At 36.6% G+C, this 24,996-nt stretch overlaps 5 protein-coding genes across 9 annotated transcripts; 1 reads left to right on the top strand and 4 right to left on the bottom strand.

Annotated features, from left to right (window-relative positions):
• The first annotated feature begins 2,781 nt into the window (after nucleotides 1–2,781).
• On the top strand, nucleotides 2,782–6,637 carry LOC108614980 (venom serine protease). 2 transcript variants are annotated; one of them, XM_089471203.1, is made up of 3 exons: nucleotides 2,782–3,026; nucleotides 4,311–5,100; nucleotides 5,894–6,637. In XM_089471203.1, exons 1-3 carry the CDS (start codon nucleotides 2,796–2,798, stop codon nucleotides 6,553–6,555), a joined length of 1,683 nt encoding a protein of 560 aa, XP_089327329.1. In that variant the 5' UTR covers nucleotides 2,782–2,795; the 3' UTR covers nucleotides 6,556–6,637. The 2 variants fall into 2 exon arrangements, with proteins under 2 accessions (XP_089327329.1, XP_089327330.1); XM_089471204.1 differs by lacking the exon at nucleotides 2,782–3,026 and adding an exon at nucleotides 3,991–4,237.
• Nucleotides 6,638–10,343: 3,706 nt separating this feature from the next.
• On the bottom strand, nucleotides 10,344–11,929 carry LOC108617398 (uncharacterized). Of its 2 annotated transcripts, XR_016270410.1 has the most exons (3): nucleotides 11,410–11,929; nucleotides 11,329–11,350; nucleotides 10,344–11,293 (listed from the first exon to the last, which is right to left on the bottom strand). XR_016270410.1 is itself a non-coding variant. In XM_018013190.2 (2 exons), exon 1 carries the CDS (start codon nucleotides 11,737–11,739, stop codon nucleotides 11,452–11,454), a length of 288 nt encoding a protein of 95 aa, XP_017868679.1. In that variant the 5' UTR covers nucleotides 11,740–11,927; the 3' UTR covers nucleotides 10,344–11,350; nucleotides 11,410–11,451. The 2 variants fall into 2 exon arrangements, 1 of the variants encoding a protein (XP_017868679.1); XM_018013190.2 differs by having other exon boundaries at nucleotides 10,344–11,350; nucleotides 11,410–11,927.
• Nucleotides 11,930–13,420: 1,491 nt separating this feature from the next.
• On the bottom strand, nucleotides 13,421–14,853 carry LOC108617397 (uncharacterized). Of its 2 annotated transcripts, XM_018013189.2 has the most exons (2): nucleotides 14,060–14,853; nucleotides 13,421–13,682 (listed from the first exon to the last, which is right to left on the bottom strand). In XM_018013189.2, the coding sequence occupies exons 1-2, from the start codon at nucleotides 14,673–14,675 to the stop codon at nucleotides 13,552–13,554; spliced, it is 747 nt and encodes a 248-aa protein (XP_017868678.2). In that variant the 5' UTR covers nucleotides 14,676–14,853; the 3' UTR covers nucleotides 13,421–13,551. The 2 variants fall into 2 exon arrangements, with proteins under 2 accessions (XP_017868678.2, XP_089326965.1); XM_089470839.1 differs by lacking the exon at nucleotides 13,421–13,682 and having other exon boundaries at nucleotides 13,816–14,853.
• A 1,836-nt stretch (nucleotides 14,854–16,689) lies between these two features.
• LOC149268602 (venom serine protease) lies at nucleotides 16,690–20,594 on the bottom strand. 2 transcript variants are annotated; one of them, XM_089470255.1, is made up of 5 exons: nucleotides 19,947–20,594; nucleotides 19,555–19,853; nucleotides 19,062–19,491; nucleotides 18,829–18,997; nucleotides 16,690–17,852 (listed from the first exon to the last, which is right to left on the bottom strand). In XM_089470255.1, the coding sequence occupies exons 2-5, from the start codon at nucleotides 19,777–19,779 to the stop codon at nucleotides 17,483–17,485; spliced, it is 1,194 nt and encodes a 397-aa protein (XP_089326381.1). In that variant the 5' UTR covers nucleotides 19,780–19,853; nucleotides 19,947–20,594; the 3' UTR covers nucleotides 16,690–17,482. The 2 variants fall into 2 exon arrangements, with proteins under 2 accessions (XP_089326381.1, XP_089326380.1); XM_089470254.1 differs by having other exon boundaries at nucleotides 19,555–20,594.
• Nucleotides 20,595–20,734: 140 nt separating this feature from the next.
• Nucleotides 20,735–23,378, bottom strand: LOC108614979 (venom serine protease). The gene is made up of 5 exons (XM_018009204.2): nucleotides 23,078–23,378; nucleotides 22,695–23,019; nucleotides 21,518–21,616; nucleotides 21,279–21,444; nucleotides 20,735–21,210 (listed from the first exon to the last, which is right to left on the bottom strand). Exons 1-5 carry the CDS (start codon nucleotides 23,303–23,305, stop codon nucleotides 20,820–20,822), a joined length of 1,209 nt encoding a protein of 402 aa, XP_017864693.2. The 5' UTR covers nucleotides 23,306–23,378; the 3' UTR covers nucleotides 20,735–20,819.
• Between the last annotated feature and the right edge of the window lie 1,618 nt (nucleotides 23,379–24,996).

Genomic DNA, 24,996 nt, shown 5'->3' with positions numbered 1-24,996 from the left:
TGAAATGAACAGACTTACATTTATTATAAAAGATAACTTAAAATAAGTATAACTTAAATCTATAAATTTGAGCTTGTATAACTCTTTTTTTTTCTACTGGGATTACTCAAAATGCTGGCATCCAGCTCCTTCTTCCTGCACATGTGTCCAATCCGTTCGGCTGGAAGTCGCACAACTGTCGCTAAAATGCGGCATCGTTTGGATGTTGTTTCGCATTCGCCGTTGGCGACTTTGAATTCATTTTAATTCGTTTTTATTTCTTTTTAATTTTTATTACATTTTCGTATATTAGCTTTGACTTTGCTTTAGTTGTATCCACTTTGAATTATTTGCTGTTTGTTTTCCGCGCTCGCGCATGCAGCCAGCAGGAAAAAAAAAAGAAATAAATATGTAGACGAAATATACAAATATAGCTGGAGCAGCAGGAGCAACGGCAGCAGCAGGACTTCCAGCAGCAGTCAAGTTTTTTTTCGTATTGTTCTTTTCACCCGGCTTATGTACGGGTCCTGTATTTGGGTTCCGGGCTTCTGGCCCGGACTCCGCCGAGTCGGACTCTGGTCCACGTTTTGTAGTTATTGTCCAACGTTGACTGTTTACGCCAAATGCACGCCGCGGAGTAGGAAATTAAAAATGGCGAAATAAAGTTAAATTTTTTATGGCTTGCGCAAATAAGTCACACGGCCCAGCACTCTATACTGCACGGGTAGGATCCCCCAGCCACACGGCTCCCCATCCAGACTCCTGCTCGGGCTGCCCAACGCTTGTTAAGCAAGAAAATAATATTAGCATTAAGCGTTTGTCTGCGCGCCTCGTGACAGCCGCGGCGCCATTCGTCGCCATCCGTCGCTCCGTTTCTCTATTTTTTTTCTTCTTAATTTTTTTATATTTATTTTACGAAATGGGCGACAAACTTGCCATCATTTTGTGTTGGCTTACTGATTTTGTGTGTGTGTGTGTGTGTGTGCTTTTTAGCCAACTCTTTCCACTGCAACTTGTAGTTTTTTATAGCACATTGCGCGCACATGTGCGGCCCCGGCAGCAGCACGAGGGGAAGGAGCGCAGCAGCAGGAGCGGGGAAGGGAGCGTGGAGCACATCCAATTAAGCAGCGCTTGAAAAGCTCTAAAAAATGAGCTGCTCCAGGAGCTGGGGCACAAGTGGGGCCGGCTGGCTTCTGCCAGGAGCATGGGTAATGCCAAGTGGCTCTCTTTAAAGCCAAAAGCGGGTGTCAATCTGAGATGGAGGCAATCAAATAAATTCAGCAAGCGTCTGGCGAGAATTCTATAAGCATCATAATTTTGTATGGGGGAAATTAGTCTAAGTATTTATAGGAGATGCATTTGATTATACATATGTTAATATTGTATGTTTAATGAGTTTATGCTAGGGATTTCAGAGAAAGTATAAAATGTTTATCAAATATCTTTGACAGCTCTTAGGAATGTTTATTTCATTATTATTTTGTTTTGTTACACATAAAACCATTTATCAAAAGTTTTTCTTGTGCTTAAGCTGAATATAAGAATATTTTAAATTAAATTAAATGTATTTATATCTAATATTCAAAGAGTGAGAGAGAGAGATAGAGAGGGAGAGAGATAGGGAGAGAGAGCGAGAGATAGAAGGGAGAGAGAGAGAGAGAGAGAGAGAAATTGCATACAAAATGATAAACGATAGCATAATATTGCGACTCGCTGTGTTTTAAGCCTAATTAAATAAAAAAATAAAATATTCATATAATGACCAGAGCATAATTAAAAATCTGTATTATTACATTTTATAAACAAATTTATAAATTATATATTAATATACTGAGCTACATATATGTATATTATATTTTATAAAATATAATTTTGTAATATGTAATATAAAAAGAGCAGAATAAACAAATTAAAAATTCAAACCGATTTATTTACATAAATAATATAGTCAGTAGCAGAAAAATATATCAGAAAATCAATTTTAATTAACAAGAAAATTCAATAAAATATTTCCAGAAATATCTGCATAAAAAATATAACAGTAACTTAAGTACGTATAAGAAAAGTCATAGAAAATAGAAAATTAAAGTTATTTTAATTATAATAATAAAATAATAATATATAATAATACATTTAATTAAATGTCCTATAACAAATACAAAATGGGAATATTACCAGAAGAGAAAAATAGACGAAACTATTTCAATAAATAATATGAAATTATAATAGTAAATTTTTAAATATATTACAATACATTTCTTTGTCTAAAGCCTCTCCTCAAGATATTCACACTAAATGCCTCAGCCCTTTATTATCTGGCTGGGCCACAGCACGCTACACCTGCTGACCCTTACCTACCCCAACTGCCAGTGCTACCTGTTCGTGTTTGTTCCACATTTCCGAAACTGGTTTGCGCCCAATAGCAGCAACAGAAACAAAAGCAAAGGCAAAGCGGTAGATGGTGAAAAACATGTTGATACACACTTGCACTTTCTTTCAATTAGTTTGTTTGTTTTTGATTTTTGTTTTTCGTTTTGGGTTTTGCTTTCGTTGGCGGCTTTTAATACCCTAATTATCGCATATTTAAGCCGAGCCGCTGGCAGTGGGCGTGGGTGCTGGCGCTGAGAAGCTTCCAATTATGGTGCGGCTCGCGTGACTGTCAGCTGTCAGCGCTCCAGCGCCATGGCCAGCGGCAAATCTCGATGAAAGGCGCCGTTATGTTGGCGGCCAGCCATCAAGATATTTGGACTTTTGAATTCTTAAGTCGCTGTCGCTGGTCCGCCCCAGTCAGTGCGACGCTGAACGTTGATCAGATCATGTGGCGGCATTCGAATTGTCTGTGTCTGCTCCTGCTGAGCCAACTAGCCTTTGCCCTGGCTGTCTACGAGCAGTGCAACCATCAGCTGGAGCTGCAGGCTGGCCAGAAAATCTACATCAATTCGCCCTACTATCCTGGCCAATATCCGCCGGGCAGCTCCTGTCGCTATGCGCTGCAAGCGCCCAAGGATCATGTGCTGCACTTCAAGTGCGATCTCCAGCTGCAAACGGTGGGTTATCGGGCATCATTGATGGATACAGTGCGGGGATGAGCTTGTGAGAGTGCTGGTGATTTGATGATAAGGATCGTAATTAAAGTGAATGCAGTGAGAGTGTGTGACGCTATATTAAGGATAATCAATGGGATATCCTGAACTCGTGCCAGTGAAACTTTGTGTTGTGATGTTAAGACAAACTTTAAGAAAGAATGAAATTTTAATGCAAAAAGAAAAAAAATTTAATAAAAAAATTATATATAAAAATTATATCAGTGAAAGATGATCTTGTTTTAAAAACACAACTGCAGCACAGAATACTAATTGTGATTTATTTAGTGATTTTAAAAAATAATGTTCTGTTTAAATAATCCTTTATATGGAGGCAAGTCTGGATAGAAGCTTTTATGGGCTAAGCTAAGCTAACATTTCTTATAACTCCAATAAAATAAGAAGTGTGTGCATGCCTTGAAGATCAGCGACAAGTCTCCTACAAGTCGATCCTTTCTCCAATTCACCTATCTAACTTAAGTAATGTGTGATCTACGATGTGTTGTCCGCTTTATATTCACAGTAAATTCAGCTGGATTTCTAATTTTTGCTCAGCTCAGCTGGCCCAAAAGCATCTGTGTTATATAAGAAGACATTTAAACGTGCTTTCTGTTTAGCAAATAAATAAATAAAATTAAAGTTTTTCTTTTATATATCGCATAGTTTGTATTCATATTTAAAAGCTATTTTATAGCTACACAAAAAATAAAATATGAATACAACTTATGCAATAAATTTATAAAAAATTTTTAATTTAATTAATTTTTTTATGTATTTATTTTTTCAGTTAAAAATTCTAATGCTTGTAATTAATAAATGTTTATTTCTTTGTTTTTTGTTTTTTTTTCTTAATAATTTGCATATTTTATTAAGTGCATTCGGCTACCTTTACTGACAAATAAATTAGTTTTATATCAACATATAAATTTTTTGAAGGCAATTTTCATTCCCTCTGATTATTGACTCACATCAAAATGAATAAACATACATAAACATAATTTATGTATATATTTTAATATAATAATCGTATAACAAATATAAAAAATATATACATATATCAACATTTTTACATATGCTCATATGTTCAATAGTAATCTCCCCTTATCATTCAGCTTTCATTTCAAGTTCCATATTTCCATTCACATTCAATTTTTACAGGATATCTTATTGTCATGGTTCGTTAATCTGTTAATTGTTGCACAATTGTTTTTTTTACTCCCTATTTTTTTATTCTCTGCTGTCTCACAGCTGGTGAAGGACACGCGCTGTCGCGCTGAGGTGTTTCACTTCAATGCCGAGGGCGATGAGCTGTTGACGAGCTCCGAGTACTTCTGTGGCGTTGGCAAGTTTGAGCGGCAAAGTTTTCTGAATCGTGCCGTGATTTCGTACATATCGCAGCGAAAGGAGGTGCCAAAGTTAAGGGATAAGCTGCCAACGCGAATCACAAGCCCCAACAGGACCAGCACGAGTACCACAACGAGTACAACAACAACAACAACCACAACGACAGAGGCAGTCCCATTGGAGCTGGATGAGGATGAGAAGGAGGCCAGCGAGCCGTATGAAAATGTTGCTGATAATGATGATGATGCCGTTGATTCTGAGGCTGATGATGATGATGATAACTTTTCGAACGAGGTGCTGCACGTGCTGCAGGATGTGGGCGTTAGCGATGCCCTGGCTTACGTTGCCTCGCTGCTCTACGACGACTCCAACAATGGTCGTCGAATTGGCAGCACGCCCGCCTCAGCTAACTTGGCCCAGTTGCCAGGGGGGCGCACTGTACAGGCTTCCGCAAAACGTGCCAAAATTCTGCCCATTTATCCGCTGGCCAGCCCGTCGGTGGCAGCGGCGGTGGGCGGTGGTGGACGCTTTTCGTGCCTCGTCGAAGCCTTAGCGCCTAATTGCAACTGCGGCTGGAGTCTGACACAAAGAATCGCCAGTCCAACAAACGACGAGGCTTCGCTGCACGAGTTTCCCTCCATGGCCGGCGTGCTGACCAAGAAACAGGGCAAGGTCTTCTGCGGTGCAGCAATCAGTAAGTGTAAAATAAAATTTGGAATAATATAAATAAATATTTTAACTAAAAACAAAGAAAAAAAAAATAAAATAAATAAAATAATAAAAAAAAAAAATAAATAAATAAAAACAAACTAACAAATAAAGAAGAAATATTAATATTAATATAAATAAATAGATAAATATATAAGTAGTTAATAAAAAAAAGATAAGTATATAAAAAAATAAATTATTAATATATAAAAAATAAAACAGATAAATAAATAATTATTAAAAATGTTAATATAAATAACTAGATAAATAAAGTAAAAAATATGTAAATAAAAAATTAAATAAAGAAATAATAATAGGTAAAGAATGTAACCATTTCTCTTAAATTAAAAATAATAATATTACTCGAAAATAAGTAAATATAAAATGAAATAAATAAATAAAAAGAATAAAAAATAAAATAAAAACCGTAAGTATTTCTCTTAAAATGAAAATTAGAATGATAGTAATAATAAAAAATAAGAAAATAAATAAATAAAAAGAATTAAAAGAATAAAAAATAACCTGAGTATTTCTCTTAAATTAAAAATAATTCAAATAACAATAATATTATTAAACACATACTTAAAACTCGCCAGTATTCCTCTTAGCAAAATTTAAAATAATAAAATAATATATATATGAAAATCAAAAGCTTTTTATTAACATGCTTGTAATTAATTTGAATTCAAATTATTTCCATTAGTAATTTTAAATATTTTAATTGATATACCGAATCACAGCATCTCTATTTTTCTTCTCTTTACTTCCTCCTCTCCTAGTTCATCATCATTATTTGCTCTCGGCTGCCCACTGTTTCCTCAGTCCCGAGACGAGCCACGCCTCCCAGCTGCGCGTAGTGGTGGGCGAGCACGATCTGTCGAGTGTCTACGAGACGTTTTACACACGCTTCTACGATCTGGATGCACTGATACCACACGAGCAGTTCAGCCAAGCGAATGGTCAGATGAGGAACGATATCGCCCTCCTGCGCACCCGCACGCCCATCCTCTTCAATCGCAGCGTGGGCCCGGCCTGCCTGCCCCTGCAGCCCGCTGCGAATGGCAAAAAGCTGCCGCTGGTGGGGCAGCAGCTGGTGGCTGCCGGCTGGGGCACCACATCGTACGGCGGTCCACAGACGCACCGACTGCTGAAGACGACGCTGGACGTGATCAGCGCCGAGCAGTGCCGCAACTCGCTTAGCCAGGGCTCTGTGCCGGCGCACAGCTTCTGCACCTACAGCCCCGGCCGGGACACGTGCCAATACGACTCCGGCGGAGCGCTGTACGAGCGCAGCAACGGCCGCCTCATGGCCGTTGGCATTGTGAGCTACGGCTACGCCTGCGCCACGCTGCAGCCATCGGTGAACACGCGCATTGCCTCATTCATCAAGTGGATCCGAGCCCAGACCCCAGAGGTGGCTTACTGCTTGAAGCAGATATAAATGGACTCAAGCAGAGGAGAGAATTTTATTTAAGAAATTGAACTTATTTGTGAATATTTATAATAAAGAGTATGTAAAGGAACTCAGAACTATTCCCATTATACACACAGTCTGATGCATCAGCCAATTTTTCAATCGTCTTCGATTGATTAAGTCAAGTGAAGCCTTGAAGTATTGCCTGCTTCCATATTGAACTATGTGGATGATTATGCTAGCATTCCATGCACTCATTGCAAGTCCTTCTGGCTGTCAATCCACTCCAGCTACTTGCCGTCGAGTGGGTGTCAAGTTTGGCGCTATGCTTGAATGGTCTGTCAACAGGCGCAGCAGCAGCAGCAGGAGCAGCAGCATCAGCCAATTGACTCATCAATCATGAATGAGAATCTTAACGCCTCGCTGGCGCTCTATGCCCCGACGCAGATTGCAATTAAGCGCAAATGTCAACTAATTAACCTCAATGGCTGCTGGCAATGCCAGAGACAACACTCACTGCCGTTCCCTCTCTCTCTCTCTCTCTCTCTCTCTCAATCAATCTCTCTTCCATCTCCCTCTCTTGCTCGTCCTGCTCCGCTTCCGATGTTCTGTCAATAAAAATGCTGCATTTTTGCAATTTTGTTGCTTTCTACTGATTCGTTTGGCTTTCATTTTTGTTGTATTCCTTTTGCCTTTTGTACTGCTTGCTGCGTCGCCATGCGCTGTCGTCGTCTTCCTTTCAAATAAATAATTAAACGTTTGCCATAACATATGAAGCATGCTTTTAGGCTTAAAGGCAATACAAATCGTCTGCCAGTCACTGTCTATGCGGTTGCTGCCATTTTTTGTGTATAACCCCTCAGCCGACGATTATATTCGTATTTGGATTTGTATTTTTTATTTATATCGAATGCTCTAACTGCAGGCATTGTGAAACCTTATTGAGATTTGTAGTTTCATGTTTCTTTAACTGCTCATAAAGTGTTTTTATAAATATAAAATTATATAATGGCAACACAAAGATCTATATAATTAGAATAATTCAAAGAAAGTGGTTGAAAATTTCTAATAAATGGAAAAACTAAGGCTAAAAAAAAAAATTAAATTAAATAAAATATATAATAATAATAAATAATTGAATCAAAAAAAGAAATAAATAAAATAATAACAAAATAAAAATAATAATTTAAAAAATATTATTAAAAAATTATAATAATAAAATTAAATAAAATATATAATAATAATATATAATTAATTTTAAATTTAATTTAAAATAAATAAATAACAAAAATAATATAATAACAAAATAAAAATAATAAAATATAATAATAATAAAAAATTAATAAATTTTTTAAATTTTAAAAATCTTCTGGCAGTTGGAAGTTGTTCTTTATGATACATAGAAAATTGCGGTATATTTTGTAATTTTTAGTTAATAAAAATATAAAGTGTCTATCTCAGTTCGAACTCAGCATACTAAGAGTCGAGTCACATTTGTTCCGCAAGTGCATTGCCATAATCGGCTTGCCTCTGTTCCAACTGTTTTTTCGTCTTGTTGTCTCTTTTGTTTTTCTGCATGTTTATTTCTTTTCGCATGTTGGTCTAACTGCAATGCACTTTTCAATACCCAGTCGCATATGCGAGCAGCTTCTGTGACTCCCCCGTCCGGCTAAGCTGTCCGTTTTTGAGGCTTTGCCTGCACTCGGGTGCCGTTGCAGTGCAAGAGTATAGGCTGCTCTGCTTCTTCTGCAGAGAACTCCCCTGTCTCCCTCTCCCTCTCTCACTCTCTCTGTGTGGCTGTTTTGTTTGGGATGTGGCACATGTCTGTGCCGCTTGTGCCTTGCGAGGCTCGTCTGGTCGGCTCTGTTGTTCAATTTACGTAAAGCGCGGCAACGTCAACTGCAGTCGGCGGCATCAAGTGTTGCGTATTGCCAGCCCTATGCGCCGCCCCCTCCCCCCCACCGATGGGCGTGGCACTAGGCATAGAAATCGCTGGCATAGACTGGAGGCACTAATTGAAAAGCAGCATCCACTAACGCCAACAACGGCAATGGGCTGAGCTGGCTCTGGGGAAATGCAGTTTTTTAACTACAGTGAACACTGCTTAGCGCTGATTCAATTGCATTTACTTATAGTTGGCGATGTAGCAAGGGGATGTGCTTAGGCAACTGAATATACATGTATATAAACATAAAAATGCTTCCAGAAATGTAGCTCCCTCTCCCTCTCTCTCTCTCCTCCATTTCTTTCTGTTCTACTCGCTCAGTCGAAACGTTTTCAAATTTCCTTTGCATACTTTTGTGCTGCATTTGATTACAAAATGGCGTCGCTGTTGGGGGCGTGGCACCCACGCTGCCGTCGTAATACGCGCCTAAGCATTGGCATTTAGTTTTCGTTTTTGCTGCGCTCGCCGCGCCAAAAACTCTGCAATGCGAAACGCAGCGGCAAGTGCGGCAAGCGCCTGGACTTTGACTATTCATTAGCGTGTGTGCCAAACTCTAACAAGCTCAAAAAGCAATTTGCAAGAGGCAGCTAAAAATTGGTAAAAATATCGACATGTCGGCTCATGGAATTGACGTTTTATAGGGCCACCGGGTGCTGGGTGCTGGGTGTTGGCTGCTGGGGGGCGGTGGTTTGGCTCACTTTGACTGGTTGGGTGGTGCACGTTACATAAAACCACGCGTCGCACAAAAGCCGCCAAATCGTTGTACACAAAACACCGAAATACAAAATGGCCGACCTATCAATATAAAAGTGGAAATGATGGCGGTTCCAGTAATTGAAATCGCCAAAAGTTGGCGAGCTTTATGTAAATATTTCCATAATTCATTTATAGCAATAATTTATTAGTTTAAATATATTAGTTATTGCCAGAGTAATCATTAACATATTGTTTTAGCCTCACTTTGGCGAATTTCATGCGATTCGCTTGTTTGGAATGCTTTGTTAGCACATTTTTTGCGCTGGCAAATATTTGGAGTTGTTTTTTTTTTTTTTTGGCTTTATGTTTTTTTATCGGCCACATTGTGTGGTCAGAAATTAGCTGCGCTTTGTTGTCCACGTAGTAGGCCAATTAAATCCGTTCACATCAACAAAAACATTGCGAAATGCGAGTTTGGCCTTTTAGTTTCATATTTTAGCAACAAAACAAATTATCACGTGGCCGCTGTAAGCGAAGGACTTTGGTATTACATTTCAATATTGATTTTGTTTAAGTAATAGAAGAGCAGTTGATATAAGATATTGTAATCCATTTTCATTTGCAATGTTTTAATAATTAAGAATTTTTGTTTAAGCTAAATTCTAATAAACTTTAAATAAAATAAATAAAAATATTTGTGTAAAAAATTTGTTAAAATTATTAATACATTGTCAATATATTATGTAAAATAAAACAAAATAAAATAAAAAATGAATAGACTAATTATATATTTTGTTTAAGTAATAGAAGTTGATTTTTAATTTTTTAATAATTAAAAAACTTTGTTTAAATAATAATAATTCTAATTAAATAAAATAAATAAAAATATTTTTTTTAATATTTAAAAATTGTTAATACCAATATTGTGCTACATTGTCAATATATTATGTAAGTTAAAAAAAATAATAAAAAAATTAATACAGACTAATTATAAAATTTCCCTTTATTAATTATGATTTGAGCTTGTGTAAAACTAATAAAATTAATAATAAAAAAATTAAAATACAAACATCATCTGCCATATACATATTACAAAGAACGTTGTAAATTAGTTTTTAGCCTTTAAAATTCATTTAATGCTTTAAGCGAGAAAATGAATATGCTTATGCAAATGTAAATGAAATAATAAAAACTTCAATATATTTGATGAATCAATTGGATTGTTTTATAAATAAAAAAAAAGATTCGTAATGGTTGCACACGAGTTTCCATAAATGAGTTACATCAGATTGATTGATTCATAAATTTGTATCCCAAGGGTCTGGTGAAGTAGAATCTGTAGCTAATGTCGGTTTTGTCTATAGCACCTTTTGCAGACTCCCATCAAATTGTGCTCCAGACAAAAGAGCACACTCGCATTACATTGCATACTTTCCCAGAATCAGCTTTCGCCTGAACTCGGCCCAGCGATATTTCGCGTCCTTCGACCTGAATTCATTGTTCAGCGGATGCCTGTGCCATGTGTCCCTGCGCTTAGCCACCCTGTGGCTATTGACATATTTCACTGGGGGCAGCTTGTTGAGCATCCACTTTCTAATTGTTGAATTACTGTGCATTTTGCGAATCGATTCGGCTTCCTGGTTCACATTAGCCTCAAACAAGCTGACGTTCTGCCCACATGCGCAAAGTGACGAGGTCGCCTTGCGTATCACATTTGAGTAGTTGCGACGAATCACGGCCATTTTCTGTTGTGGTCACAGTAAATCGGAATTTGGAATTTATGGTTTGCCGAAAAAACTCTGAGAATCGAACACAATTGTATGACTAACTTTACGAAACTGTTGCTGTTTCTACATTTATCATGACATACTATAAATGGACTGTATGTATATATTTTTCATTTGAGGTTTACAACTTTCATAAATCTATATAGTATATATTTTGAACACGTTGGAATTTAGCTCTTGAAATGAAACTTAATGAATTTGTTTTTGCAGTTGTTTATTCGAAGTATTACTAAATATTCTTCAATGCATAGTGTTACTGTTCTTTGTTCACTGAGTTGGTTACTTATTTCAAATTTGTTTACTGTATATATATATATGTCTTTTTTTCAGGAATTAAGTAGGTGAACACGTTTTAGACTTTTGTTTCTCTCTTATAGTTCAAGGATATTGAATGCTATGCAAAGTCAGTTGATTAAAATGAATTGAGCTCAAGGCGTAATATTTAATACGTACTATTATACTATGTAAGTTTGCTTCAGAGTCTACCGTTATCATTTAAATATCATGTGTACCATATATCATGCGTCTGCGAAAATCGGCCCAACGATAACGCGCATTCCAGTGCGCGAAATTTGTGTTTTCCTTTTTGATTTGCTCTTGGTAGTTCTTAAAATTCTTCACATAGGTCGACGGTGCATGATGATACTCTGGATTGGGCTCACGGCGCTGCTGGATAATGTGCTTCTTAATGACAGTTTGCGACTTGGGCACCTTCTGCTGGGGCAGCTCACACTTTCGCCGGAGCAACGATCTCTTAAATACTGAAAGACTACGACTTGACATTATGATCAAATTTGTGAATTTAACACTCGCTTTTTTTTTTTTTTGCTTTTGGTTGCACTAAATTAAGTGTTTTATGCGTGATTTGGATGCGACTCAAAACTGAAAAGCTTCCGAATATGTGTAATTGTTGAAAATAAATGAGATATTTAATATCTGAACGACATATGAAACTGAGGCAACACTGATTCGGCTGTAAAAGTAGCAGCAACACTCATATGTGGAGATAGTGTGTGGCGATTATATTCTATATTGCATTGAATCCTTCAAAATATCAGAGGCGATTTACCTAATTATTGAAATTTCTGTAAATTAATTTAAATTTTTACTTTCTTGTAGATTATTTTATGTGTTAGTTTAGTTATGTGGACATATCATATTTACATTCTTCTGTGTAGCTTTGACAATATTCCATATCCAGAGGTCACGTTGCAGAGTTTTGCAAAGATCTTCCAGAGATCATGCTACATAGCCCCTTAGGGGCATTCCATATAGAAAAGGCGAATATTTCCTTTTGGGTTTGCTATATAAGGCTAAGGCTTTCTTGGCATCAATATATGCAATTAGTTTAAGTTTATTCCTTTCCTTTTTATAATTTAGACAAGGCTTGACTGTTGTCTTTTATTATTATTTGTGAAGAGCTCTTAGCCCGCTTTTGTGCTACTTAACACGCAAGTTCGCTCTTCAGAAACTAGCGACATACTTTGTTATATTTTCCATCTTTTTTTTCCCCTTTTTTTTGAGCTCTCTCAATATGTAAAGGCAAGAGCAGAAGCAGAGGCAAAAGCAAAAGCAACAGCAGAAAGTGGCTAAAGAAAGGACCGAATACAAATAAGAGTGCACTCAAGTAATACGCTTCATAATTTTTATTGTCAAGCCTTTTGGGGTTTGAGCTCTTGGCGTCGTTGTTGGCCCACTCGACAACAAAAGCTGCCGGGCGCTTGGCATAAAAGAAAAACAATAAAACAGCCAAGCGATGCAGAGAGAGAGAGAGGGGGAGAGAGAGAGAGGCGCAAAATGAAGTGCCACGACTGGCAGCAACACAGATTGCAACAAAGCAGAACAACACTTTTTTTTCAAAGCAGCATAAATTTTATAATATACAAAAAATCAATGGGGCAAAAAAAAAAAAAAAAAAAAAAAAAAGAAATACATAAAAAATAAAAAAGAGTCAAAGGATTACACAGGCACTGGCAGCGAGGTCCAACGGACACTTCTTATGCAAAGCACTGTGGCCCACTAGCAGGAGTAGCAGCAGCAGCAGGAGCAGCAACAGCAACAGCATCCCTCCCGTTATGCGACGTGCTGCACCCTTTTTGGCCAAGTCATGCAATTAACTTGGCCCGGCAAAATGCTCTGATTTCATTTTCGTGTTCATTGTTTTTGTTAAGTTGTTGCCATTTCTAGTGCTTTGTGCGAGTTAATTTTAATGCATACACATACATATATACAACCATTTATATATACATGCAAACATAAATATATTTATATAAAAAATCTGCAATTCATTTTGTATTTTCCACTTGTTGGCGTAATTAGTCGCGACTGCACTTTGACGTTGTCTTTGATGTTGTTCGTGTTAAATTGGGCCAAGTACTAGAAGCGGCCTACTTGACCGAAGAGCTCGTAATTGTTTAATTACAGTATATATAGGGAAAGGAGGAGGGAATGAAACAGCAGCAACAACAATTCATAAATCATATATATATTTAATAAGCAAACTCTGTTTTTTTTTTTTCATACATTAAAAAACAAAAAAAATGCTCTTAACTTAACTTCTGATAACTTCTGGTTTATTCACCTCCTTCTCTTACTTCACTGAGGAATTTTGATGCAGGGCGAGTGCAGTTCCCTGACGAGTTCTTTGATTCTCGGTAGAGCTTGATGTTTTCCTAGAAACCCAGTCGCTTGAGACCATATTTCTATTTGAAGTGACTGTTCGGTAACTGGAATGGCAATATATGAAATATATTAATAATGATTCGAATAGTGTGCAAATGTTTGTTTGTTTGTTTGTTTATGGCTTACTCGGCGGCTTCTGCTAAAGAAAAAACGGTACCGATCAAGAAGAGAAAAAGATTTTTGTTTTTCTGTTTTATTTGCCAAACAATTTCCTTTATTTTATTTTATCTTTGCTGGCATTGTCAAGTATTATATGTATATAGGAAATTTTCGATTTTAAATTCCAATAAATAACTGCATGCAAGAGTTAAATTTTTTGTTGTAAAAATAGTTGGTAAAACCGAAATTTAGGGGAAGCCGTAAGTAAGCTCTGTGTCTGTCTACCTTGCGGCAGCACAATATTGTGTTTAATAGCCTGTACCTCCATATATCATACGATGACGAAACGCGGCCCAGGTATTTCTGTGGTTATTATACGTTGAATAGGGCGCGATCACTTTCTTTGAAAGCGCCTGCTGATGAGACGGTCGTTGCCTGGTCACTTGCGATAGCAGTTCCTGATCAGCTTTGCGCTGAAGCAGTTGGTCGTCCTCCTTGTCAATATTTCCAAAGATTACTTCACGAACAGTGCCCACCTCCACGTCCTCGTCGCTCTCGTCGCTCAGATCCTGCTTCTCTTCGGAGTAGGTCTCGCTGTGCGACTGTGCCCCGGCGGCTGTGCTCCGTTTGGACTTTGCATTCCTTAGCGCAATCATGCTGTTGCGTCGGGGCGTAGCGCCCGATCTTCTGGCCAAATGCATTCGCATGCTATTGGTGCCAAATTGTCTGAAGTTGTTCCAGTCGCGGCTCTGTTGCGCCAGTTGAGCAGCTGCGAAGCTTTCCTCGCGCTCCGGCCACGATCGCTTGTCGCTCAGCTTCATGCTCATTGCCAATGCATCGTAGCCTTTCTCCAGCAGGGCTCGGCTACTATAGGGACGCCGACACACCTGCAGAGTTCGGGCGACACATTTCACAGTCGATACGCTCCTTGAGGTCATTGCCGAAAATGTTTAACTAAAACTTTTGGGGGATACAAATTTATAAATAAATATTTTTCACCTACTTCTGGGCAAATCTTTTAAAAAACAATTTTTATACTTTCGAAAAATGAAATTTTGTTAATCTATGTATGACGAGAAGTGAGGCATTAAAATATAAGACCTAAAATTCAATATCGTCATTATAAGTGACATTGAATGCAGTGACTGCTTGGGATTAGATCTGAATATGAAAGAGAAGAGGTAACTTTAATGGGTATATTTAATATTTTTCTCTATTTAAATAAAATGTTGATGATTTTGATTCATGAAGAGAATCTATCCGTATAATTCGGCTTATTATTAATTGTTTTTTATTTAGTAAATGTTTGAATATAATGAAAATGAGAATAGATATTTTAAAATTTTCTAGGCTCTATATAAAGTTTCTATATCTTTTTATGAAAGTTTCTTATATTTTATAGAAGGGGAATAGCAAAATACAGAGTACAGCTTATTATTACGAATTGTAATTAAAATTTTTATTATTTATTTTAAATATTTTCACAACATTCAACACTCATTCCTATAAATACAATCGATTTCCACATTCAAACACTTCCCAGAGTATTACATCTTTGCTATATCAAAGCCCAACGCCACATCTTGTTATTTATTTATTTATTTGTGTATTTATTGCCAGCAGAATTCAATTAAAAACCTACTTGAGTTGCGTTCCGAACAAATTACAAATACATGCACGACAATGCAAAAATATTCCCCCCCTAGAAAAAACAATTTGCCTCGTCACATGAACAATTTATTAATTCTGCAGCAGGCAACAGACGCAGCAGGCGCAACGTTTAGGGCTGGAATCATTTTTTGGCTTGCAGGCTTCAAGGCCTATGCAAAATTTAACGCAATTTTCAGATAACATAAAGCCGGCAACAACAACGTCGCCGAGAAATTGAGTTAGCACACAATTACAACAACAATTATGAGTTGCATTTTACAATAAATGCAAATACAACAAACAAAAGTAAATAACGGAACGAACAATGAATGCACTGCAAATGCACATTGACAAACCTAGATGTGGTAAGGATAATTGGAAATATATTTTATTTTATGATTTTTATACACATATTTTTATTTTATTTGCAAAATTAAAAAAAATATATATTTTGGCTATTTAAGTTTATTTTTAAAGATTTTAAATAATATATTTTAGTTTTTTCTAGTGCCAGATATGATTTTGAATTTCTTAGTCAAGTCATATTTTTATATATATTTTATTTTATTTTTATTGGCTCTTTTGACTTTGATCAGTTTTATATTAAAAAAAAAAAAAAATTAACAAATAAATAAAAATTTATAAAATAATTTTGTAAGCATAGCTCATAAAATAATGGAAACATTAAACATTATTACTAAACATTAAGGTGAATTTTTATTTCTTGAATTATTAATTTACCTTTTAAATAATTTATTATACCCTGAACCCATTGAAAATGGGAAATCAGGGTATAATGGTTTTGTTGAAATGTATGTAACAGGCAGAAGGAGGCGTGGCAGACCCCACAAAGTATATATATTCTTGATCAGGGTGACGAGCTGAGTTGATTTGGCCCTGTCCGTCTGTCTGTCTGTCCGTCTGTCCGTCTGTCCGTATGTTTGAACGCGTCGATTTCCGAAGATATAAGAGCTAGAGACTTCAAATTTTTTGTAAAATGTTCGTAATTACAGCGCGGATATCGAGTTTATCATTAAAATTCGATAACTCATCCCGATCTTTTTTTATCGATGAAAAACCTTATCGAAAACCAGTTATAAAATTATATCTTCTACACCTTTATTGCTAGAGTCTCCAAATTTTGAATGTATGCTTATATGCAATTTATACAATTTCGGTTTTTGTTAAAATTTACCCCCCACCTCTAAATTCACCCCCTCACCCTCACTTTTGTAAAACGCGTATTTCAAATACTAGAGACTTGTGCTTTAGCAATTACATGCATATTCATGTTATAATCATGATCTGAAAGTTTCATGAAGATCGTACGTCCACAAAAAAAGTTATTAAACAATTAAGTTCTCATAGTAAGCGCACACTGCAGCCCATGCGTGTTTATGCGTGGGTGCTTGTATGTGTATGTGTTTGTGTATGTGTGTGTGTTTCTTGTGTAAGCTGAAAGACGCGAAAAATTATTGAAATAGCTAGCACTCCAAGGGTTCAGGGGATCTCGTAGTCGAGCAGTCTCGACTAGAGCTTTCTTACTTGTTTTTTATTTGGATAAGTCTAAAGACAAATTGGAGGATTACTTAAGAATTGCTTCTTTCCGGTTCAATTATTTTTATTTATCATAATAGCAACATAAATTTCATAAATGTATTTTTATAAAATATTCCGTTGACAAAACACTTGAACTAAGCTAAAGTACTCGTCAAAGGTTAGTGTATAAAATGTCAGTAAATTTGATTGTAGTTGGTAAGAACTATGCGCAGTGCTGTAGGCTGCAATGCTGGAGGTGGTGAGCGAGGGGGGGACTGCAAGTTTTGTGCGTTGTTTAAAATGTAGGCAAAACATGTCACAGCATTTTAATTTAAATGCAAATTAAGGCTTTTGTCAACACTCGAAGACTGGAAATTGAAGAAGAAGCGACAGCAGCAACAACAACAACAACAAAGACAACGGCAACGGCAGCTCAAGAAACTGCTGAAGCATCAAATGGCTTCAAGGCCAACACCCAGAGAGCTGTCTAGCAATTGTCAAGCTTCTGACAACAACTGCCATCCTATCACATTGCAGTCAATAAACACCAGCCGTCCTACCGGGCACACACCGTACCGCCCAAGTAGCGCCACAGCCAGTCCAGATGGCCCGAGATGCGGGTGTTGACTCCGATGCCATAGCGCTGGCCACAGGCGCGTCCATAGCTGATGATGCCGAGCAGAAACAGGCGGGATCGCTGACGCATGATCACCGGGCCGCCTGAATCGTACTGGCAGGAGTCTTGGCCCAGTCCCAAGTAGTCGTAGGTGCACACCTGACTGCTGGCTACGGTCAGATTATAGCGTGCACTGCAGTCGGCATTCGCAATGGTCATCAGGCTGGCCTTTTGCAGTGTATTCGATTTGGACATGCCAAAGCCCAGAGTACCCCAGCCAGCGATATCGACAATCTCGTAGGTTTCCGCTCTAAGGGAGTTAAGAGAGATTTAAGAGAGATTTATGCATAGTCATAGTCGTGGTGCTACCAGTTCTTGGTAATGATATATATGTCTCTTAGGGTGAGGTGATTCGAGCCTTTATGATAATAATAATAATGTTTACCTTCTGCTTAGTAGGCGCGAAGTGAAGGTAAATACTTTAAAGACTCTTTATGACTGCATAAATTAATAGTTAATGCTTGATTTCGTTTTAGGTGTGCTACTTAGTTTCGAGGCCATTGAGATAAGCCATAAAAACAAATTTTATAGGATTACTTAGAAAATTGAGTTTGCTTTTTGTTTCAGGCAAAAGTTGCATTTGTTAAAAAAAAGATTAAAATTAAATGAAGAATTTAAGAAAAATATTCCTTGAAAGTGCACACGATAATTTACTGAATAGTTTGATCCTACTTCGATTAAAATGAAATTTAGAATCTCTAAAAAATATGTATAAAATATGCACTAGATAATTTACTTAATTTGATACTATATCGATTAAAATAATATATAAAATCTTTAATAAATATTTATAAAATATGCACTGAATAATTTACTTCATAGTTTGATGCTACTTCATTAAAATGAAATTTAGAATCTTTAAAAAATATTATATTAATACATAGTATGCACTGGATAATTTACTTAACAATTTCTTCTTCTTCTTCAACTTGTGAATTTACTTCCTCAATATAATCTGTCTTTAAAACCTATGTAATAATATATTATATATGTAATATGCCATATATGTAATAATATGGTATAGTAGTGTATAGAATCATATATATCACAGATAATATCGTTAGCTGTATCGTATTGTATATCGGAATATATCATAAGATAACCATAAGAAATATTAAGGTATTGTATGTATTGTAAGCTAAATCGTTAGATATATGAAAAAATGCAGTCTGTATTATAGTATTTATATTCGTGACTGTTTTTCTCCTATATTAATCTCTACTCACTGTTGTGTTTGTCCAAAAGGCAGACAGATGGGCGCCACGCCGCGTGAAAATTCGATAGTTGTGGCCGTGCGGAGCAGAGCGATGTCATTGGAGTCGCCAATGCTGCTGTAGCCTGGATGAGTGATAATGCTTTGTATGGCGTATTGAAGAGAGAATATCGACTCGCTGGCTGCAAGATGAAGAGAGAATATAGAGGGAAGTCAGTCAGTTTATAGCTGCTGAGCAGCACTTACCACTGGTGAGATCGTGATCCCCGGCTAGAGCCAAAATACGACTGGGCGATCGCTGGGCCATGCAGTGCGCTGCGGTGACTATGAAGCGATCACTGACAATGCTGCCGCCACAGAAAATGGGCTGATTGGAGCTAATGTCGCGTAGGCCCACGGTCGAGGGAAACTCGTGCTTGGTGGCCTCAACGCCGTTGGTGATGCGCGTCGGCTGGGACCAGCCGCAGTCGCAGGGCACTCGCTGTGCCACCGCCTGGCAGCTGAGCCTGGCCCGCTGCTGGGTGGCGGCACTGGTCGACTGGTAGGCCAAGGCGAGGCTCTGGTAGTTGGAGGTGCGAGTCACTTGACCCATGCGGCAAAAGCGTTCCGCTTCGCGGAATTGAAAGTCTCCGTCTCGAGAGATGAACAGAATCTTGGACTGACAGATGTCGGGATACTGAAACCAGATCGAACCTGAATGAGTTGAAGTTCCTGCAAGTATTTCTCGACCATTTCTTACCACTTCGAAGCGACAGTTCACGTGGATCACATGATTGGGCGGTGCTTTCAGCAGGTAACGGCAGTTGCTGCCCGCCGGCAGAGCTCTCGGAAAATTGGCGCTGGTTATATTGATGGGCTGGTTGGTCTGCAGATTGTACTGCCAGTTGCAGCTCTGCGCATCTGCTAGCGTAAGCAGCAGTGGCAGCAGCAGTAGAATCGAACTGGCTGATGGCAACCCCAACATTCTGACGGCATATGATCTCAAGTATCTTAAACAGAGACTGCACTTGCTCTTATTTGGGAAGCAGTTCTGATCATCTATATATATGTAAGATATACATATATGTAAGTATATAATGGATATATTATATGTTTTATTTAACAATATTTAAATTTTACATAATATCTTACATAAAGTCAGCGAAAGTAGATTACGAAGTCAATGTCACATAACGGAATCGGCTCTTGACTTATGGCTGAAGGTTGTAAGTTACTGCAAATAAGATTGCATTTTAGCTTGACACAGAGAAGAAGGCCTATATATAATAAATATATTATATGATTTTTGAGTAAACGAATAACGAATCTTTGACTACATATTAATAACAATTAAATATTAAATATGTATTTAAAATAATAAATAACGATGTTAGTCAACATATATAAGTAACAATTTAATATTACATATTTTTAAATATTTATTTCAATTTAATTGCTAAAGAAATAAAGTATCTCACAGTGTAAATTAAAAATCGTAAGTTTCTTTAAGGCTTTTGTAAAACAGAAAAAATATATTTTCTATATTATTTAATTAATATAATTTAATATATTATATAAAATATATTTTTTGCATATTATTCAATTAAAGCTTTTTTATACTGGGAATATATTTCTGTTTTAGCTTTGAGAAAAAATTTATATAATAATTTTTTTTTTTTAATTTTAAAGTGCAGAATCTATTAAGTCAAGAATCTGTATATAAAATATGTATTTAAGTTGTTCTCAAAAAACACTTTCAATTTATAAGAAATTTACAGTTTTAACTGAATTAACATTGGCTTACCTTATGTGCCTTTGCACAGCGCTTCTAAGAATTGTCTAATACATATAACAGAACCATTATAGCCTGATGACATATGATTTAAAAATGAGATTGCTTAAATTTTTTTCCCTTCAGCGAATTATAAAGAACATTAACATTATAATTATTACATTTATTTTAATATTTTAATACATTTTGAATATTTTCCTTAGCTTTTTGAGACAATTCAGCTACATAATTAGTTATTGCATGGAAACCACACAAGTGGTAAGTCCAGTGTTCTGGCGTATCCAGTTGACGTATGCTGTGACGCGTGTGTTCACGCCCATTGCGTAGGAGGCTGAGGCGCAGGTCTTGCCGAAACTGATGATGCCCACAAGGAATTGCCTGGAGAGCCGCTTGATGACCGGGCCGCCGGAATCGTACTGGCAGGAGTCGCGCTTCTGGCCCAGGTAGTCGTAGGTGCATATTTGGCCAGAGTTGATTACGGCATAGTTATTGTAGTCCGTCTGGCAGTCCGAATTGCTCGCAACCATAAGATCCACCTTCTGCAGCAGGTTGGCGGTGGGGCCGGCAAAGTAGGTTGTGCCCCAGCCAATTACATCGACGCCCTCATAGGCAAAGCTACTGGAACTGCACAGAAAGTGGAACAGAGTGAGGATTTGTTAATCAATAAGAATCAATGCTGCCTCTCTACTCACGTGCCAACAGGTGGCAAGCAGATGGGACCCACGCCACGTGTCCACTTAATGTTCTGCGCTGTGATCAGCAGGGCGATGTCATTCACAACATTCGGCTCGTTTTGGTATTGCGGATGGCGCAGCATCTGCTGTATGGCATATTGGGCGTAGTACATGGAGCTGCTCGCTGTAGAATTTGATTTGATGGTGATGGATTATGTGGCGGAAATATTGATAAAAAATTGATTTAATTCACTTACGATTTTGCAGATTGTTGGTGCCAACTATAGCCACAATGTTGGTGATCTGGCTGATCTGCAGAGTGCAGTGAGCAGCAGTCACAATGTGACGATGGGAGACTACATAAAAGTGTGGAAAATAATATAGCATATATAAGTTTATAGTAAAATATCCTAAGAGCTTGAATGTTATGATAGGACGCGTAAATATAAATATAAAAAAATATTATATATATTATAAAAAATATATTATAATATATATATAAGTCAATTTATATCAATTATATTAAGTTTCATATTTTATAAAATTTTAAATATTTTATACCATTTCTGTGGTTATATTTTTATGAAAAATCGTAGACTGTATAAAGATGTAAGAACACATATAAATTTATGGTAAAATATTTAATGTGATGAAAGGGCACGTAAACCTAAATATAAAAAAAAATATATATATAAAATATATATAAATTTATATTTTAGAAATTTATATATTTTTTATGGTTATATTTTTATAAAGAATATAAGCATTAAATATTATAAAAAATATGAATGCAGCAGTTTAAATATTGTGATGAGATGCTGCATAAAAATATGAAAAATATTTGTTAATATTTTTATAAAATTAATAAATTATTAAATTTATATTCTACTGAAAATTTATATATATTAGGACTCTTTAGTATTTGTTGTATCATATTTAATGCATTCAAAAAGCAAAGAGGCAATATATGAATACAATAAATATTAATTGATCAATTAAAAGAATAACTTTTAAGTTGCTGCTCAGCAATATATTTGATTATCCTGTGACTATAAATAGGCAACTAAAAAGCTATAATTTTGGTTCTAGATTCAATTTTCTAATTGAATTAGAGTTTCTATATAATATAGTTGGAAAATTTCTGTTAAATTTTTCCTCAGGTTCCGCTATTACTTCCCAAAAAAGTCTAACATATACGAAGATAGTTGAGTTAGGGTTTCTTTCACTTTCAGAATTGAATGTCTATATATCTACCTATCGATGCATCCCTAGCCTATAAAGCAGGTCAATAATAGTCGATTCTACCCAATTATTGAGGCATCTCCATGCAGGCTGTCCACAAACTACTATCAATTTTCCTTGTAGCTAAGATAGACTTTTTGTAGCTCCTCTAAAACTTACTTGAGCTCAGCCACTGGATGAATTTCTACTCACCAATCGTGCCGCCACAGAAAGTGGGCAAGTTGTTGCTGATGTCCTTGAGTGCTGCTATGCTGGGATATTCATTCTGCGCGGCATTCTGGCCGTTCGAGATGCGCGGCGATGCTGACCAGCCACAGGCGCAGTTTTGTTTCCTGACAGTCAGCTGGCACTTGAATTGGCCCGTGCTGCTGCTCGTCGAGATGTAGGCGAGGGTCAGCTCAGTGAAGAGCGATTCACGGTTAAAGCTGCCGCTGCCACAGAAGTTCTCAGCGGTGCGCATCAACAAATCGCCCTCACTGTCCACCCAGAAGTTGTCCGTGGGGCACTGGCCATTGCTCTGGAAATGTGATTGGCAATCAGAGTGCGGCCACAGTGGGTGCTGGCAGACCGCTTACCGATGGCAAATTAATGTTGCACTGTATGCTGATAGAGTGGTCTAGGGGGGCCTTGAAGTGGTAGCGACACGAAGTGCTAGCCGGATAGTTACTGGGGTAGTAGGGCGATTCCAGGTAGGTGGTGCCCGCCTGCAGATTATAGGAGTTATCGCAGCCCTCGAAGTAGCCCCAAACAGCGGGCAGGGCCAGCAGGCAGCAGCTGGCTAAGATAAGAGAACGGCTCAGCATTGTGTGGCAAGACCTTTCGACTTCGATGCCAGCGCTCAACTGGGCGAAATGCGACTATCGCCCCCAACTAATACGAGTGGCGCAAAGGCAAGCCAAAGGCAAGTCAAATCCACAAACATTTTTGTTTTGCTTTATTGTGCCACAATTAACATTTCTGACAGCAGTTGATTAAACAACAGAATTATGGACAGACACATTGCTCATACGCCGCGTGGCGCATTTTGTTGTTGCTTGGAGTTTTCATTTCAATGATTGCCACTTGCAGTTGTTCAAATATGTGTATCGGAAATGCTGCTTCACCTCGACCTCCAATTGCAGTCGATTTTGAACTTGGCAGTTGGCTGTTGCCTATGGCTAATAATTTTACGACTTTAGTCGTCGTGTTATTCGCCCCGACTTAAGTGGGTGACAGCTGATAAGAGCGCAGCAATTTACATTCTCTAACAAAACCAGCGGGCGAGGGGTGTTTAACAACTTTGCTATACATATGAATAGCTGGCGATTTAATGTGAAGAATTTTTTAAAATATTTTAAAATATTGTTCATCCAGAACATAATTTATTATCATTAATAGAAAATATTTTAAAATATTATTCGTTTGAGCAACTGAGTGTAAGAGGCTTAAGAATTTATTAATAAAATAATTGTAAACATATTTAAATAATGTAAACTAATATATTTGATTAAATTTTGATTTATTATTTTGTATTTCAATTAGTTTAAATTTTTTAAATATTTTAAATAATTTAAATTTTCAAATAATTTAAATTTTATTATTAGAATATGTATAGTAGAATATATAATAAAAATATTTTATATTAATTACAATTGCATTAAAATATTTTATTTTAATTTGAAAATCTTGACTGATTGCATAACCCTTAAAATAGCTATTTGCATGACAATTCAAAGCTTAAATACCTATTGGAGCTACTGTAAGAAAAACTACCGAGAAAACGCGATTAAGATAAGCTTCGTGACAAAAACAAATAGGCAATTTAAATAATGAATTCTAATTAAAAAGTAAATATTTAAAAATGACATAAAAAAGATAGAGAACACATACATTGAGTGAGAGACTGAAATATAGACGGAGAGCGAGAGTGAGATAGAAAGAGAAAGGGAAAATGAGGCAGAGAGAGAGAGAGAGAAAGAGAGAGAGAGAGAAAGAGCGAGAGAGAGAGAGAGAGAGATAGAAACGTCAACGTAGAGGCGTTTTGTTTAAACAGATTTAAATTGACATTAACAATGTGCGACTTAATTACCTTCTTATCAATGCGTAAAACAAGAAAGTTAAACAAATAACTTGATAAAACAAACTGTAATGCATCAGACACCGAGTTCGCAATATGAAAACAAAAGTGTAAACAAATTCTATAAAGCTGAGCCAACGAACCCTATTGTGGATTTTTGCCTTTTCTATTGGGCAATATATCTGTTTTAAAATTAAATTTATAATAATAATTATAATAATGAAGAATACAAAAATAAATATATATTTTTTGTGTATTTTTGCCTGATAAAATAAAGAAATGATGTATTTTTAGCTTAGCTTAGGGGTTAATTTAATTTTATTAAATATATGTTTGTAGTTTAAGTATAGTTTCGTCTTTAATTTAGCATTATTTAATATGCGTATTAAATATATTATGCTTGGAAAACACATTTTGTGTTTATATTTAATTAACTTT

This window comes from Drosophila arizonae, chromosome 5 (genome assembly GCF_054131065.1).
Source record: "Drosophila arizonae isolate 15081-1271.41 chromosome 5, UAZ_ARI_1.0, whole genome shotgun sequence".
Lineage (NCBI taxonomy): Eukaryota > Metazoa > Arthropoda > Insecta > Diptera > Drosophilidae > Drosophila > Drosophila arizonae.
Note: the sequence above shows the minus strand (reverse complement) of the source record. Positions and strands in the feature narration are given on the sequence as shown.

What these genes read in the sequence shown, in the direction of transcription:
- LOC108614980 (XM_089471203.1), top strand. Translation starts at nt 2,796, where the DNA reads ATGTGGCGGCATTCGAATTGTCTGTGTCTGCTCCTGCTGAGCCAACTA. An exon ending in GCGATCTCCAGCTGCAAACG is followed by an intron (nt 3,027 to 4,310) that starts GTGGGTTATCGG and finishes GCTGTCTCACAG; the next exon opens with CTGGTGAAGGACACGCGCTG. An exon ending in CTTCTGCGGTGCAGCAATCA is followed by an intron (nt 5,101 to 5,893) that starts GTAAGTGTAAAA and finishes CTCCTCTCCTAG; the next exon opens with TTCATCATCATTATTTGCTC.
- LOC108617398 (XM_018013190.2), bottom strand. Translation starts at nt 11,739, where the DNA reads ATGTCAAGTCGTAGTCTTTCAGTATTTAAGAGATCGTTGCTCCGGCGA.
- LOC108617397 (XM_018013189.2), bottom strand. Translation starts at nt 14,675, where the DNA reads ATGACCTCAAGGAGCGTATCGACTGTGAAATGTGTCGCCCGAACTCTG. An exon ending in TCATCGTATGATATATGGAG is followed by an intron (nt 13,683 to 14,059) that starts GTACAGGCTATT and finishes TTGCCATTCCAG; the next exon opens with TTACCGAACAGTCACTTCAA.
- LOC149268602 (XM_089470254.1), bottom strand. Translation starts at nt 19,779, where the DNA reads ATGTTGGGGTTGCCATCAGCCAGTTCGATTCTACTGCTGCTGCCACTG. An exon ending in GGATCACGATCTCACCAGTG is followed by an intron (nt 18,998 to 19,061) that starts GTAAGTGCTGCT and finishes TTCATCTTGCAG; the next exon opens with CCAGCGAGTCGATATTCTCT. An exon ending in CCTTTTGGACAAACACAACA is followed by an intron (nt 17,853 to 18,828) that starts GTGAGTAGAGAT and finishes TAACTCCCTTAG; the next exon opens with AGCGGAAACCTACGAGATTG.
- LOC108614979 (XM_018009204.2), bottom strand. Translation starts at nt 23,305, where the DNA reads ATGCTGAGCCGTTCTCTTATCTTAGCCAGCTGCTGCCTGCTGGCCCTG. An exon ending in GCAACATTAATTTGCCATCG is followed by an intron (nt 23,020 to 23,077) that starts GTAAGCGGTCTG and finishes TCACATTTCCAG; the next exon opens with AGCAATGGCCAGTGCCCCAC. An exon ending in TGCTTGCCACCTGTTGGCAC is followed by an intron (nt 21,211 to 21,278) that starts GTGAGTAGAGAG and finishes CTTTCTGTGCAG; the next exon opens with TTCCAGTAGCTTTGCCTATG.